At 39.1% G+C, this 17,084-nt stretch overlaps 1 protein-coding gene across 1 annotated transcript in view; it reads right to left on the reverse strand.

Moving 5' to 3' along the window:
- Positions 1–223: 223 nt before the first annotated feature.
- Positions 224–17,084, reverse strand: part of LOC122815774 (scavenger receptor cysteine-rich type 1 protein M130-like) — a 363,665-nt gene continuing 346,804 nt past the window's right edge. Inside the window, exon 7 of the mRNA XM_044088544.1 lies at positions 224–609. Coding sequence (XP_043944479.1) covers positions 224–609 — 386 coding nt within the window. The remainder of the gene's footprint in view (positions 610–17,084) is intronic.

Below are 17,084 nucleotides of genomic sequence, written 5' to 3' on the forward strand. Positions count from 1 at the left end.
AAGACTGCAGTGGAGAGCCTGTTGTTGTTACGATGCTTGTTGATACAGTCTGAGAAGGATAGTAAGGCAGTAGTGGTACCATGGAAAGGCCTGAATCCATGTTGACAGTCAGATAAGAGGTTATTTTGGAGAAGGTGGTCAAATAGTTCTATAAAATATGATGCATTCATTGAAAAAATGTTGATAGATCATATATTCTAATATACATAGTTATCTCTAAAATCTAGAAAATGTGTATGACAAAATTTTGATTCAAAAAAGTTATAAAGCAGTTATGAGTTACAAATCTGTTACCTGAACAAACAATACGGATTTGTTGTTTAGAGTTACAGAAACCATTACTCCATTGGTCACTTCTGCACTTTGACAGAGAAGCTTCATATCCATTGCAATATGTATTATTCATCCAAATTCCGTCTTGGCTTTCTGTATTGGAAATGTCACTTTGTATATAAGAAGCTCTACCACAGTACAGCTCTTTACAAACTGCATCAGATAGTGCATAATTCCAGTTATAATTGCAAGCACGTTCCCAGTTTGAAAATCTGTTTACTTCAAGGATTCCATTGCATCGGTCAGTCCCATTTACTAGTCTGACGATAAGTTCCCCTGCAATGAAAACATATCTTATTACCAAAATAGTTAATGTACTTCTTATTTTGACATCAGATCACACAAAATAAGAACAATTAACACATTATCAAATTGCAAGAACTTGTAACAATTTATATAACAACGGAATGAGACTGAAACATATTACATTTGCCTAAATAATTGTCTGTTTATTTATTTGTATTTTGTTGAATGGGATATTCCCACCAGGCCAACAGCTGTTTGTTTCAGGGGAGAACTTAGATGACATTCATAATGACCGGGAAGTTTGTTTGGGGCACTGCGGAAAATTTCCTTACTCTGTCATTATGATGTGGTGCAGATACTTCCTGATACAGTTGGAAAGGAATGTATCTTCATGCGGGAGACTGCAGTATCCGAAAAAGTTCTTTTGGTTTTAGACTGTGCTGTTTCTGTTGCATCTGTTGTTTCTGGTGGTATACTGATGAGCTCTTGGTACAAGTGCTTGTTGTGGAAGAAACTATTGCCGTTACGGTGAAGGCTAGCTGGGATACTAGTACAGATCAAAAATTTCTACTTTCTGTTGTTGACTCTTTTGTTTCAGGTTGCATTCCTGAGGTGAAAATGGGTAAGCAATGAAACACTGATATGAGCCCCTTATTTTATGAGGTTTTGCCTGCACTTCTGGCACAAAAAGGACTACCAAAAAGTAATTCTTACTTATGCTTCAGTGACCACTGGGATGGTTTTTCAGGCTGCAGTGTCTTCTGGAGCAGCCATTCAGCCTACAGTTCACGTACCTACCCTTCAAGACATTGAACTGGGCAGGTATACTTTGTGGTATGGTATAATAAAGCTGTTAGGCTTTCAAGTTGCTAACATTCATTCTCTTACTTGTTTAGGGGCTGAAGCTCATTCTGATATTACTTTTTAGCCTGTAAGTTTAACTTAATGCAACTAAGAATGTTCTTCCCTGAAAAAATATGTTCTGTTTGAAATGTATTTTCAAGTTCAGAAAAAAATTGTTGCAATTTACAACTGATGACTCCAGCAAATAAAACCTTGAAACATATTTCTGTACACTTTGTACTTCTGTTGCTAGTATTGAAAGTATGAAATGACATATACAATGGGTAGAGGAACATAGGAACAATACTAGGCAAGTGATGACAGGGAACATAAGAGGCCTAGCCATATAAACCCTTAAGGAAAAAGACTTAAAAGTTCTTGACACCCTTTATGAGTACTTAATAGTACCCACCTGCAAAATTAAGCAGGACCATATATGATAACCTTGATGTAAATCTGTGTTTCTTTATCCAGTCATTAAGACTAGCCTTAAAGGCCAACAATGTAGTACTTTGCCTGTCCTGCAGTGGTAACTTATTCCATTTCCTGGGACTATGTTGAGTTACAAATCTGTCCTTCCAGTAATTGTAAATTTAATCCTGTATTATGTGTGTTTGTAGATCTATTTATTTTGTGAAGAAATAGGAGGTTAAATAGATTGTTTTTTTTTATAGCTTAAAAAAAGACACAGGTTACCTTGGAGCAGTAAGCAGAGCTAATTAACTTGAGCTAGTCAAGATTTAACTACTTTAATTAATTGTTTAAAAATCACTCTGTCTTTCCAGATTACTGATATGAATATTACCAAAGCGGGGACTGTATTCTGTGATGGAACTGATAAGGAAAGAGCACAGTGGGAAGATGGCTTCTATGGATTTTAAAGATATTCCCTTAGAAATTAATTGGGTCAGATAGAAGGATTTCCTGACTATCATGGAAACATGGAGGTCAAATAAGAAATATAATTGTCCACATAAGTACCCAGGTCACTTATGACAGTATGTGTTTGAAGACGAGTACCAAACATAAGAAGTGGAAACAGTGTTTTGCCATATGTGGCTTGGTCTCATTTGAAGTGCCAAACTTGTATTGCTTATTTGCAAAATATCTCTATGCTATACTGGTTTGTAATTAGTTTGTGAACATTTAAGTGCACCATGTCTATGCATAATATAGCTCTTTTTGGAGCAGATGAGAAGATAATTGTGCCCAGGTTGCAGACATCAGCAATCCTGACCATTCATACATCAGTGATATTGGTTTTGATGTCACTGGGCGGAGGGTGGGAATCAGGGGTTGTTTCATATGTGAAAACACTGTTATTCTAAGTTATTCTAAGTTTACTTAATGCTTGCTATTTAAGGAGCGTTTGCTATATAGTTAAAAAATACTAACATAGTACATTTGCAATGTGCTTGCTATAGATTTCTAGATTCCTAAACTGTTACTAAACTAATGATCCAGGGGGGGCCTTTCTAAGCCTAGCTAAGTTATCCCAAAAGAATAATGATGTCCTGCATCCAAATAGGACATTGAGGGCAAGGCATTTATAAGCTACCTCTGTGCTAGAGTAGAACCATGGCTCACCTATGTTATAACCATGAACTTACACAAGTTGCCACAGGGAAGACAAAAGCTATACTGCCCTATTAGGTCATAGATTAGTACTAGGCTAACTGCCCTTGTGAGCCATTTTAAGCCTAGCCAATTACCCCTTGTGAGAATCAACTCATGCACCTTGAGTCTGTAAGGTAAACACCTTAACCATGATGCCAAATGGAGAGTTCTCAAGTATGGAGACAGCCAATATCTTTTTGTGGACATATTGGACCATTTACTTACTACCTGCCCAATGAAGTATTGCATTCTGTGTGGTAAGAAGGGGCACACTATACAGGGTCCCAACATTGTTGTTCTAAATGTTAACTTTCTCTGTTGCTTAGACAGATGTTCCTTCTACAGGATCATGTTCCCATTAATACCACTCTCCCTACAACCTTTCCTGAATTGGAAGAACCTACAAATATGCAGGATTAAGACACTGATCCATTGCCTGGCAGTCTACCTGACAGTCGGGAACCCAGTGTAATGGTACCTACTCCATATCCAGTTTCTGCTGACAACATGTATAATGCCTTAATGTTGAGAGAGAATAGGGACGATACCTTATATTTGTGCAACATAGACACAGCAGAAAAAAATCATTATTAGCTCTTAAGGCAATACGCAATTATGTGCAGAGCTCATTGTAAATGGAGTCACATATACTGAGCCAGAAGACATAGCAAACCTCCTGGCTGATAAATTCAGCTCCAACTTTACTCCACTCTCCCCCTCAACCTTGCCTCTGGAAATATCTTCAAATATAACTCCCCCTACTATCATAAGGGATCAGGTCCTTAATGCTCTTTCTAAGACCAAGAACACTGCATCAATGGGTTCAGATAATATCCCAGGATGCCTTCTAAATAGCATGAAACATGACCTATCAGGGCTCTGGAATTACTATTTAACTGTAGCCTTCAAACAGGCATTGTCCCTCATGAACGGAGAAAGGCAACAGTCATCCCTCTGCACAAAAGTGGGCCATCTATAGACCCTGGAAACTACAGACCCATAAGTCTCACTAGTCTTATATGCAAAGCCATGGAAAGAATCATGGAGATGAACAATAGAGATATAGTAAACCACCAGACACTGGACCCAACCCAGTTTGTTTTTTTCAAGGGCAGAGCATGCTTACTAAACCTGGTGGACTTCTTTGAGAAGGTCACCAAAGCAATGGATGAGGGCAAAATCATTCACACAACCTACCTTGACCTGGCCAAGGCATTTGACTCAGTACCCCACTTGGGCATTGTTGACAAACTCAAGAGGTTAGGTACAAACCCATATATCACCCAGTGGATAGCCAACTGGCTCACAGACAGGACCCAGGAAGTTAGAACTGGGGAGTCCACCTCTACAAAGAGGCCAGTCACAAGTGGAGTCCCTCAGGGATCAGTCATTGGACTGCTCCTTTTTGGCATTTACTTCTCAGAAGTCAAGGCCAATGTCAGTGGTCTCTGGCTGACTAAGTTTGCAGATGATTACAAGTTAGGAGCTGTCATTGAATCTCACACTGACACAAATATTTTCCAAGAGGGGCTGACACAGACAAACAATTGGTGTCAGAACCATGGACTAAAACTAAATGCCATGAAATACATAGTAGTGTCCTTTGAGAAGTTATCCATCCCTGGTAACTATCATATTGGCAACACACCCCTTAGAGTTGACCCAGTAGTCAGGGACTTAGGGACACACATAGATAGTAATCTAGCCTTTGATCCTCACGTGTCTACAGTGGTGAGGAAATCATTCTATGTTGGGCAACTTATAAACAAAGGTATGGCATCTAAGTCCAAGGAAGTCATTGTTTCACTGTATTTGGCATTCATCAGACCTATCATTGAGTACAATGCCCCCTTTGGTATGTACCTAACCAGGCATATCCAATAACTGGAATTTCCACAGAGGTTCTTTACTAAAAGAATACATGGCATAATATCCCTGTATTCTGTCTCCTACAGGCTTTTGATTGGAGATATATGCCTGGTATACAAGGCATTGTCAGATCCCTCTCTGATGGACCTGCTGGATATCTACAAAACAAACAGCACCAGAACTACCAATTCTAAAGACTTAAGCCTTGCCTGTGATATAAATAGGACATGCTGGAGAGATAGGTACTGCATGTATCCCAGGGACTACCCCGTTTATGGAACAGACTCCCCATTCATGTGAAGCAGAGTTCCCCCTAACCCAATTCAAGTGCAACTTTGACAATTGGATGGGAAACTGGAAATTCATCCCTAGTTTGGCACCTATGTCACTAATGCAAACAGGTAACCTGTAAATGGTTCATCTCTCAGGCCCTACCTTGTAAATGTTTCATCTCCCAAGCCCCTGCTTACACTTATCAAGGGTATCAGAACTTGTCAGTGATTTGGGATGCATAGCTGGGCTTAAAAAGGCCCTTGTGGTCGTTAGCCTAATAAACACCTATGAATCTATGAAAAGTTTAGAAATGCAAAAAAAAAAAAATAAGACAAATACAGAAGTCAGATAAAAGCAAAGTGAATGATAAGCATTTCAATACCATCTGCTAGTATTTATATTATAATTAGTAACATTGACTGTCTTCTCATTTAAAAAATGGTGAAGTTTCATTTGTGATATCATTTGCTGGATATGTGCTCACTTCCTAAGGTGAAAGGGCACAGACTGAGTTGTTACAGGGGAATGAAATTTTGTGGGTTTAGGTCTAGAGAAGTGTTCAGGGATTGCTGCTTTGTGCAATAACTCCAGACTTAAGTTATTAGATGTTTGAATCATACAACTTTTGAAAGGAGTAGTGTTAGTTCTTGCATACAGATGAATATTTTTCATTTTAATAGCTAATGTACTCCTGTATGCTATTCTCAGTATGTTACCTTTTTTGGAAGTAGCACTGCTTGTTACTTAATATGGACACCATTCATGTCACTTTAACTGTGACTTTAGACAATCTGGACATAAAATGTAACAGGATGTTATGTTGAGAATGTCTACATCTCAGTGCTTTATGCATAGGATGCAAAAGTCCATTTTCTTACATGAAGGACATGTGGACAAAAATCAACTATTTTATTGACTTTTTTATTTTCCATCTCATTAACAGAACATAACTGTGGGCATTATGTTCTGAATTTTAGCAATGTTTCTGTCATTCTGGGTGTTTTGGCAGTACACTCAACAGTAATCTGGGTATGAAAAGGTATTTTATGCTTTTATGCCTGATAGCACACTAGGCTCAAAAGTCCCTTTGGTGAACTGGTATATATTTATAAATATGTATATGTATATACACACACACACACACACACACACACACACACACACACACACATATATATATATATATATATATATATATATATATATATATATATATATATATATATATATATATATATATATATATATATATATATATATATATATATATATATATATATATATATATATATATATATGGGTCTACTGCTTTACATCGAAAGAACACTTCTTCGAAATAAAGCAGGACAGCCACACTTCAGCAAAAGTTCACTTCAACAAAAGTGCACTTTCGCTGAAGTCTAGTTCCCCGGGCGACTCAAAAAAAAAGAAAACACTAAAACATGTTTTTGCAGGGGGCAAACCCCCCTGCACCCCCCTACTTAAATATACCAACTCCGAGATCACAATACAGTGGGGAAAGGGGAATATTCCCATTCTGCGCTGTAGTGTGACTGCCGAAGTCAATGTTCGAAGTTTCACTACAAGTGGATTCGAGGTAGTGAAACTTTGAACATCTGCACGAATCCCATATACATATATATATATATATATATATATATATATATATATATATATATATATATATATATATATATATATATATATATATATATATATATATATATATATATATATATATATATATATATGTGTATATATATATATATATATATATATATATATATATATATATATATATCTGTGTATGTGCATATATATATATATATATATATATATATATATATATATATATATATATATATATATATATATATATATATATATATATATATATATATATATATATATATATATATATATATATATATATATATATACACATATAGGTTAATAGGTACATAGGCTAGGCTAATGGCCCTGGGGCTTTACAAGCCTAGTCATAGGATTACCCTGACATAGTGCCACCCGACCTTATTTCCCAGTGCCTCTGTCGAGTAGAGCCACTGGAGTTATCCCCAGGATGAATTTTCTGTTTCTCAGCCACTTATCAAGATTTCTTTTGAAAAAGGTCAGCGAGGTGCTCTGCTTGACATGTATGGGAAGTCTGTTCCATAGCATGGGTAGTCTCTGGGTTAAGAATCTCTCCCTCCAGCATGGTCTGTTAATTTTGGTAATGACGTTAAGGTCACTGGATTGTGTGGTGTGGAGAGACTGGGATTTCTTTAGCTGTAGCATTTCTAACAGAGCTGGGTCAGACATGGCTTTGTAAGTCAAGCAGAGATCGTCTCTAAGTAGGTGATATGTGACAGAGAATAGTTGGAGTTTTTTGAGTCTGTCCATATAGAAGTGTTTAAGGCCTAGGATCCTCTTTGTGAGGTACTTTTGTGGCCTCTCCAGTTGTTGCATGTGTCTAGTGAGGTACCTGCCAAATGGGGCATTGTACTCGATGAATAGCCTAATGAGGGAAGAGTAGAGGGAGACAAGGACTTCTTTCTTCCTGGATGCAAAATCCTTAGTAATGAGATGTGCCACATGGAAGGACCTTCTGACCACAGTGGCAATGTGGTGTTCAAAAGAGAGGTTGCTGTCAACCTGTGTTCCCAGATCTCTTATAACATCTTCTGTGTTCAGTGGACTACCATCAATGTGGTAATTCATAGGAACCAGGTTTTTCCCAAAGGGGATGACGACACAATTTTTGGTATTGAGCTTAAGGTTATGGTTCTGACACCAGTCATTGGTCTCAGTGATGCCAATCTGTAGGATGTCAACATCACTTGGGGAGTTAATAATAGCTCCCAACTTGCAATCATCTGTGAACTTTGTCAGCCAGAAGTTTTTCACATTGGTCTGGACTTCACAGTAGTAGATACCAAAGGGGAGAGGACCCAAGACCGAACCCTGTGGGACTCCATTCGTAACTAGTTGGTAGTCTAAATTGGAGTAGGCTACATTCACACTGTTGGTTCTATCTGAGAGCCAGTTTGCAACCCACCTAGTGATATAAGGGTTGATGCCAAGCTTAGTGAGTTTTTCTATGATTCCTGAGTGGGGAATGGTATCAAAAGCCTTGGCCAGATCAAGGTAGGCTGTATGAACCACCTTGCCTTCATCCACAGCTCTTGTGACTGACTCAAAGAAGTCGACCAAGTTGAGCAGGCATTATCTACCCTTTACAAAAGCAAACTGTGTGGGATCCAGAGTTTGGAGATTTCCTATATCCTTGTTTATTAGGTCCATGATAATGCGTACCATAGCTTTGCATATCACACTCACCATTCTAATGGGGCGATAGTTCCCAGGGTCTGTAGTCGCTCCTGCTTTGTGGAGGGGGATGACTGCAGCAGTGTTCCATTCAGCAGGCACAAAGCCTGAGGTGAGGCTGTGATTGAACAGGGCACACAGGTGAGGTGCCAGTTCACTCTATAGTTCATGTAGAACACAACCAGGGATATTGTCAGGTCCCATAGAAGCTGTATTCTTGGCCTTGGACACTGCTGTTTTAACCTGTGCAGCAGTAATACTGGGTGCTGGCAATCTACTAGTATTGTGATTGGTCCTTTGTGTGGGGAGAAAGGGGTAAAGTTGGCACTGAATCTGTCGGCCAGTATACTGGCAATATCTGTTGGCCCAGTATAGGAGGTACCATTGTGCAGTAGCTCAAAGCAAATCTGGGTATTGCCATGGAGATTCTTTACATAACTATAGAAGGCCATGTGGTTGTCTTTACTATCTGCTGCAATTCAGTTTTCATAGCTAGCTTTAGAGGATTTGATGAGGGATCTCAACTTTTTTTTTAAGCTGATAAGGGAGTTTTTCCAGTCTTGGGACTTCACCTTATTCCACATCAGTTTCCTCCTTCTGTTGTAGAGTTTGTTTATGGCAAGGTACCACCTTTATTTGGAGGAGAGCATCTTGGTTCTACTGGGTATGGTGAGATCCATGCATTTGTGTATGTGTTCATATAGTGCATTGGTATATGATTCTGCGGTCATGCAACTATTCTCCATTTGCATGGATGCCGTGTGTATATATGTATATGTAATATCTATATCTATATATAAATATATAAATATATATATATATATATATATATATATATATATATATATACATATGTATATACATATATATATATATATATATATATATATATATATACTGTATTTCCCCAAAAATAAGACCGGGTCTTATATTACCCACACCGTACAACAGTCTACCTTTATTCAGTTATTCATGTACAAAAATTGACATTAATTAATGAACACAAATCGACATTTCTTCATGTACAAAAATCGACATTTATTCATGTACACAAATTGACATTTATTTTGTACTTTTCTATTACTGGACAACAGTTCTAATAATGGGTTGACAGTTGTGTGTGAATTCTACATAAACAGTGCAATAAACATTTCATCTCCAGAATATCTGCACCTTGGCTTTCAGTTATTGAAATACAGTCATTTCGTCTTCTTCTGGGACATTGTCATAGGTGTCCAACCCCCGAATTTTGGCCTGAATTTCTTGTGACTCCATTTCCTGTAGCACCATTGGCCCCTGTCTGTCATGCCTAGCATTTGAGCTCTCCTTAAATGACCACTGCTTGTCCAAGTAGCCTGCTCGTAGTGCATTGGAAACACAGCTGTCAGTGATTTTTATCCCGTGAATTTTTCACCCAAGTCACGACCTCTTGCAGGCTAGGCTTCAAAAAGTTTCCATGCTGATTTCTCTCCATTCTATTTTCAATGTAGTCTTTGAGTTCCATGCGCAAATGGTCCTTGAATGGCTTGTTTATTTATTTATTTATATTTGTTGACCAGGAGTGTCCGACTGGAAGTAGGTCCATTTTCAGCGGAGGCTCGGGGAGAAAAGCTCCACAGTTAAAATAAACAGACAGTAGTTACATTGGATTACATAGTGATTAACAATTTACATAGCAATTACTTACAACATATTTACAGATGAAGAACATAGTACATCAGTAGACAACTAGAATCTTTATCTGTGAAGTACATAACAGACATTAACAAATGTTACAAGAAGAAGTTCCTGATATATAATAAGTACTGGCTTATGAGCATCTGAGCTTGCTATAATCAACGTAGTTAGTGGAGTGGAAAGAAAGGTAGTGGTTGGATGGGGTGGGTGATATTAGAGTGGGAGTTTCAAGGGCATAGCCAGCATGTTTTTAGGTGTGCGTTTAGTAAAGTTTTGAAGTGGGTTCATGATGGTATGGTGGTAATTGTGGGTGGAAGGGAGTTCCATAATTTGGCAATGGTGCAAGAGAATAGTGCTTCAACAGCAGAGTTATTGGCTTTAGTGATCTGCAAGTGATTTTTGTTGCTGGATCTTAGTGGTCTGGTGGTGTGATAGGTTTGGAGTAGATTCTGGAGGGATGGGACATTTAGTGGATGGTTTACTAGTTTGTGGGCAAGTGAGAGTTGATACCATTGAAGGAGGTGAGGGAGTTCAAGCCAGCCCAGTTCAGCAAGTGAGAGACAGTGGTGACTGTGGTAGGATGCCCCTGTGGCGAATTTGGCGATTTTGTTGTAGCAGATCTCTAGCTTGTTTAGATCGCATTGCCTTAGGTTGGTATATATTGGAGAGGCATAAAGTAGGGTGGAGATAAGGTGGGAATTTGATATTGAAATCTTTGCTGCTTTGGTGAGAAGTTGCTTATTTCTGTATAGCGCTCCTAGTTTTTTGTGGACTTTTTTTATGGTCATGGATATGTGAATGTTAAATTTAAGTTTATTGTCTATTTCCACTCCTAGCAATTTGGTGTGTTCAGTTGGTTATATAGTGGTGTTGTCTTTTGCTGTGATGTTAAAGTGAGAGTTGTTTTGAGTATGTTTGGTGGGTTGGAAGATGAGTAGTTTAGTTTTGTTTGGGTTGAGTATTAATTGGGCATCGGATAACCAAGTTTGAACAGAGGAAAAGGCTTCCTGTGTGACTTTTTGCAGTTTGGGTAGGGACTGGGCTGAGTAGATGATGGTTGAGTCATCTGCGTATTGTATGAGAGTGCCATGTTTGGTGGCAGAGGCTAGATTATTGGTGAAAACAGAGAAGAGTAGGGGTTCAAGGATGAATCCTTGGGGAACCCCTATGGAGACAGGTAGTTGGAGAGATATGTCATTCTGCCATACAACGGATTGTTGGCGGTCAGACAGGTAACTCTGAAAGCAGTTGGTGATTGATTGTGAGAAGGATAGCTTATTGAGGAAAGAGATAAGTTGTGTGGGACCATGTCAAATGCTTTAGATAGGTCTAGGAAAGTAGCAGAGGGGAGATAGCCATTGTTTTTATGCTGAAGGATAGTATTAGTAAAGGAGAGTAAGGCAGTGGGGGTGCTATGGTTTGGTCGGAAACCATGCTGAGTATTGGAAAGGAGGTTGTTAGTAAGGAGGTAGTCTGAGACCTGAGAGTGTATGCATCTCTCTAGTATTTTGGAGAGTGGAGAGAGAATATCTATGGGGTGGTAATTGGTTAGTTCTGTGGAGGGTCCGCCTTTGTGGAGGGGAATTATTTTATTTTTTATTTTACATTTGTTGACCGGGCTAGTCTGGCTGGATGCATGTCCATTTTCAGCAGAGGCCCGAGGAGAAAAGCTCCACTAATAAACTAAGTGACTAACAAATAACAAGTAAATAGTAATACAAAGGCAATTTAAACAAGAAATAAACAGTAGTATGGAAGCATTATAACTTAAATTATTTACTATAGAAAGACTGCTAAAAAAAGAGGAAGAAGGGAGAAAAAAGGTGCAGGTGGGGAGTTTGTAAAAAATTAGAGGTATTAGCCAGTAAGTAGCAGACATAATGAGATGAGTACTACTTTTAGGATAGAGATTTGCATGCAGGAAATCAAGAACTAGGTAAGATACAAGGAGAGAAGACAGGTTACAGAGATAGAGGAGAGTAACATAAAAAGAGGAAGATAGGAGTGATAAACAGGCTGGTGGGTTGCTAGGTCTACGTCTTGGAGGGATAGAAGTAGTTAAATAGGGTAGGTGGAAGAGCAAAGTAGGGTGTGGGAGAGAGTGAATGGTTCTTAAGCTTAGTCAGGATTTGAGCAGGGGCATAGCCAGTGAGATTGCAAATGTTTCCTTATTTGTTTTTTAAAAAGGTGGGATGAGCCTAAAGTGGTTAGTTCATTGGGAAGTTTATTCCAGTGAGATCCAACAGTATTGGCAAATAAGGAGTCACCTGCTTTATTGTAGGATTTGAGTGTAGCTACTAGAAGTTTGGTGGCTGAGCGAAGGGAAGTAAGATTTTTGTATGGGGTGATAAGGTTATTAAGTATGGGTGTATTAGAGGGGTAATGGAGAATTTTATAAGTGATGACTAATTGCTGTAGGAGAATTTGATTCTGTAGTTCTAGCCAGTTAAGGTTTTGGAGATTATGACAATGGTGAGTTCGATATGGGGAACCGGTGGCAAACCTGGCAATACTATGGTAGGCTGTGGCTAGTTTCTGGTGGTTAGCTTTTGAAATGTTAATAAATGAGGGGGAGGCATATAGTAGTGTTGATAGGAGATGAGTTTGGGCTAGAGACACTCAGGTAGCTGCAGTAAGAAAGGGCTTGAGTCTATAAAGGGTACCTATCTTTTTATTAACAGCCTTGATGGTTAGATCAATGTGACAGTCAAAGCTCAGTTGATTGTCTATAGTAACGCCTAGGAGTTTGGTGAAACAATCAGGATTGATGATAGTGCCATTGCCAGACATAATGGAAAACGAAATTGGGGCAGATTTAAGGGTCTGTGTGAAGAGTAGTAATTTGTTTTTTTTGGGATTAAGGAGGAGACAGATATGTTGGAACCATTTTCTGCTGCAGTAAAGATTTTCTGGGTGGAAGAGTGGAGTTCTCCAGAAGATGAAGCAGAACAGATGAGAGTTGAATCATCTGCATACTGAATACAAGTGGATGTTGGAAGTGAAGTAGCCAGGTTATTTATAAATGTAGAGAAGAGGAGGGGACCTAAGATGGATCCTTGAGGAACACCAATAGTGACTGGGAGCTGGGAGGATATATGGCTGTCCCAGAGTACAGCTTGTTTTCTATCATTCAAATATGAGTTAAACCATTGTACTGCTGAAGAGTCAAGTGATAGTGATGTCAAAGTATCTAGGAGTAGTTGATGGTTAACCATATCAAAGGCTTTTGAGAGGTCTAGGAATAAGGCAGAGGAGAAAAGGTTGTTATTGCGATTTTTGTTTATTATGTCGGTAAAGGAGAGAAGGCGGTGGAAGTACTATGGTGCGGTCTAAAACCATGTTGTGAGTCTGCTAGTAGGCTATTTTGCAAGAGATGATTTAGGAGTTGATGGTGAATACAACGTTCCATAATTTTAGAAAGAGGAGATAGTAGGGCTATGGGTCGGTAGTTAGAAAGTTCATTAGAGTTACCTCCTTTATGGAGGGGAATAATATAGGAGACTTTCCAGCAGGATGGGATAGTAGATTCGGTTATTGTTCTGTTGATTAAGATTGAGACTGGGTAAGCAAGTTCTGATGCTGCTAGTTGTAGGTATTCAGCTGGCAGTTTGTCGGCTGAAGGGGTGCAAGGTTTAAGTTTAGAGAGTAACTTACGTATGTGGGATGTGGAGACTGTGCTAAATTTTAGAGTAGGGGTGTTATTTTGAGGAGAGGTGTTTTGAGGGGAAGGGGGGGGAGTCATGGTGTTTGCTAGAGAGGTGACTGTTTCAGAGAAGAAGTTGTTAAAGGTATCGGCTATTATGTCGGGTGGAGTTTGAGCTAAGGTAGCAGGTGTGGGTGTTTTGGTATTCCCTGGATGTAGCAGTTTATTGATCCCTGACCAGAATTTTTGGGGTTGTAATTTTGGTTTTGTTGATATTGAAGGTAATATTTTTTTTATCAAGATGGGTGAGTTTTTTTTGTAGTATTTCTTAGGTGTCTGAAGTGTAGAAGATCAGTAGGGTTTTTAGTGGTTCTCCATTTATTCCAAATTTTATTTCTATCTAGCAAAGTTTGTTTGGTTGTTTTGGAAAGCCAAGGGGCAGCTTTGGAGCTTATTCTAATTAATCGGGCAGGGGCATGCTGCTGTAGAATTTGTAGGAAAGTGTTATTGAAATAGGCAACTGCTTCGTCAAGTGGGAGGTGTTTTAGAGTTGACCAGTTGCATACCTTGAGGTCATTAAGGAAAGAGGACAGGTTCAATTTTTTTTTGTTGCATACAGTACGGTAAATAGTTTTCTTGAGAGTATTATCTTTTTGTTTAGTGATATAGGTAAGGAGATGGTCACTAATATTGTCTGTGAGTATTCCAGTCTTATAAGAATGGGGATTATTGTTAATCAATATCCAGTCCAGGATTGCTTGTTTATTGGTGGTTTTGTCAATTCTAGTTGGGGAGTTAATAGTTTGTTGAAAGTTAAAGAGATTGAGGTGAGTGGTAGGTTTGGGAGAGATGCAGGAGTTCCAATCAATATTAAAGTCACCTAAGATTATAGTTTCTTGAGGGAAGTTGCAGGAGACCCAACTGAGAATATTTTCAAGTGTGTTTAAGTTATTGCCTGGAGGGATGTAGGAACATATTATGTAGATGGCTTTGTTTTTGTTTAGTTGGAGTTTGGTACAGAGTATTTCAGCATTACCTAGGGAGGGAGGTAGGGAGTCCATTAAGGACACCTGTAGTTGGGATTTGTACAGTAAAGCTACTCCTCCTCCCTTTTTGTTAGGACGATCTTGCCTTAAGGCGCTATAGCCAGGTGGAGTGATTTCGTTGTCTTTAGTACCTGGTTTAAGCCAGGTTTCAGAGAGACAGAGGATATCAAAGGCATAGAAGTCAATTATAGCATGGAGTTGTGTGATTTTGTTGTTGATGCTACGAATATTAAGGTGTGCTATAGAATTACCTCTGTATAGAATTATATGTGATACTTTCCACAGTGTAGGAATGTAACTTTCTGACAGAGATCATTTAATCAAGATGGATACTGGGTAGGCCAGAGCATCAGCTGCGATTTGTAGGTATTCACTTGGGAGGTTGTCTGCTGCTAATTTGGTGGGCTTAAGTTTAGTTAAGAGTTTTTTTATGTTGGAGGTAGGTACAGGTGAAAAAGAGAAAGCAGTGGGGAGATTACTAGTTGAAGGTGTGGGTTGGTGGGGAGGGGGGTTGTGTTGTTTAGCTAGTGATAGTATGGTTTGTGTGAAGTGTGTGTTGAATGCGGTAGCAATATTTTCTGAGAAGTGAGGGATGTTAGGAGGAGGGGTACTGACTTTACCTGGTTGGAGGATGGAGTTTATGGAGGACCAGAATTGTTTGGGGCTGTGTTGGGAGGAGTCTAGGGCAGACTGGTAGTATTGGAATTTATCCTGTTTTATTAGCTTTTTGACTCTGTTGCGTAGTTCTAGGAATTTCTGTCTAGTTGAGGGGGTTTTGGTTTTGCACCAGTGCTCCCAGGCTTTATCCCTGTCCTTCATTTCTGATTTAGTGGTTTTCTGTAGCTATGGGGAGGGTTGTGCTTTGATTCTGGAAAGTCTTAAGGGGTCATGGTAATTAAGGATGCTCAGGAAGGTAGTATTAAAAAATTCAACTGCGTCATCAAGACTGAGGTACTTTAGAGGATGCCAGTTACATTCTTTGAGGGATGAGATGAATGTGAGTGGGTTAAAGTTTAGTTTTTTACGTATTTGGCAGTAGATGACAGGTTTAGCTTGGTATAGGTATTTTTTGAGTAGGAATGTTGGTGAGTGATCACTGAGGCTATCTGATAAGCAGCCTGTTATATATGACTGGGGGCTCTTACTGACTAGTATCCAGTCCAGGGTAGTGTGCTTGCTGGAGTTTTTATTTATCCTGGTTGGCGACTGGACTAGTTGGGTGAAGCCATGAAGGTTTACATGATGGGTTGGATGGCTGCCAGAACAGGATTGCCAGTCAATACTGAAATCACCTAAAATGATAGTTTCTTGGGGGAGATGGTGGGTAGACCAGCTGAGGAGGTTTTCTAGTGGAGGGATGTTTTGGCTGGGTGGGAAGTAGCATCCAATTATGTTGATGGTTTTGTTCTGGTTTATTTTGAGGTTGGTATATATTATTTCTTCATTGCCTATTTATGGAGCTGATCATTTTAAGATCTGGATGTTTAGATGCTGTTTAAATATTATAGTTACACCACCTCCTTTTTTGTTTAGCCGGTCTACTCTTAGTGTGCCATAACCTGTAGGGAGTATTTGCTCACTGGTAATGTGAGGTTTTAGCCAGGTTTCTGTCAGGATGACTATATCTGGGGAGTACAAGTCTATGGTGGCATGGAGTTCATGGACTTTGTTGGATATACTTCTAATATTTAGGCTTAGTAGAAGGAAGTCACTTGGCTTTCTATTGGCTGTAATATGGAAGAAGTTGTGGTTTCTAGTCTGATTATAAGGATTGGGGTTGGAGATGGTAGGGCCAGGGTTGGGGTGGATATCTCCACTTAGGGCTAGTTTTGATATGCATGAGGTTATTAGTTTTCTCAGTTTTTGAATGTGTTTGTTTATAAAGGAAACTTTATGATTGTGCTCTTTGGGTAATAGGTATGGTGGGAGGGTTACTGTGTTAAGTTGTAGGGATGCTTTATGTTTGAGTAATATAGTTGGTAGAATATGTGGGGGGAGCATAGGGATGTTTCTTGAGCTGGTGGGAAGGGAGCTGAGTGAGGGTGAGACATGAGTAGTGGTGTGAGTAGTAGTACAGTGGTAGTGGTTGAGTGGGGGAATGATGGAGCTTTGGTAGTATGTAAGATATGCAAGGAGAGTGCATGCAGTGAGCATAGGTAAGGTATGCTTGTACATGTTAGTTGAGGAGGTGTGATAGTAGTGGGAAGATG

This window comes from Protopterus annectens, chromosome 1.part1, assembly GCF_019279795.1.
Source record: "Protopterus annectens isolate FY-2018-M chromosome 1.part1, PAN1.0, whole genome shotgun sequence".
In the NCBI taxonomy this organism is placed as follows: Eukaryota; Metazoa; Chordata; order Ceratodontiformes; family Protopteridae; genus Protopterus; species Protopterus annectens.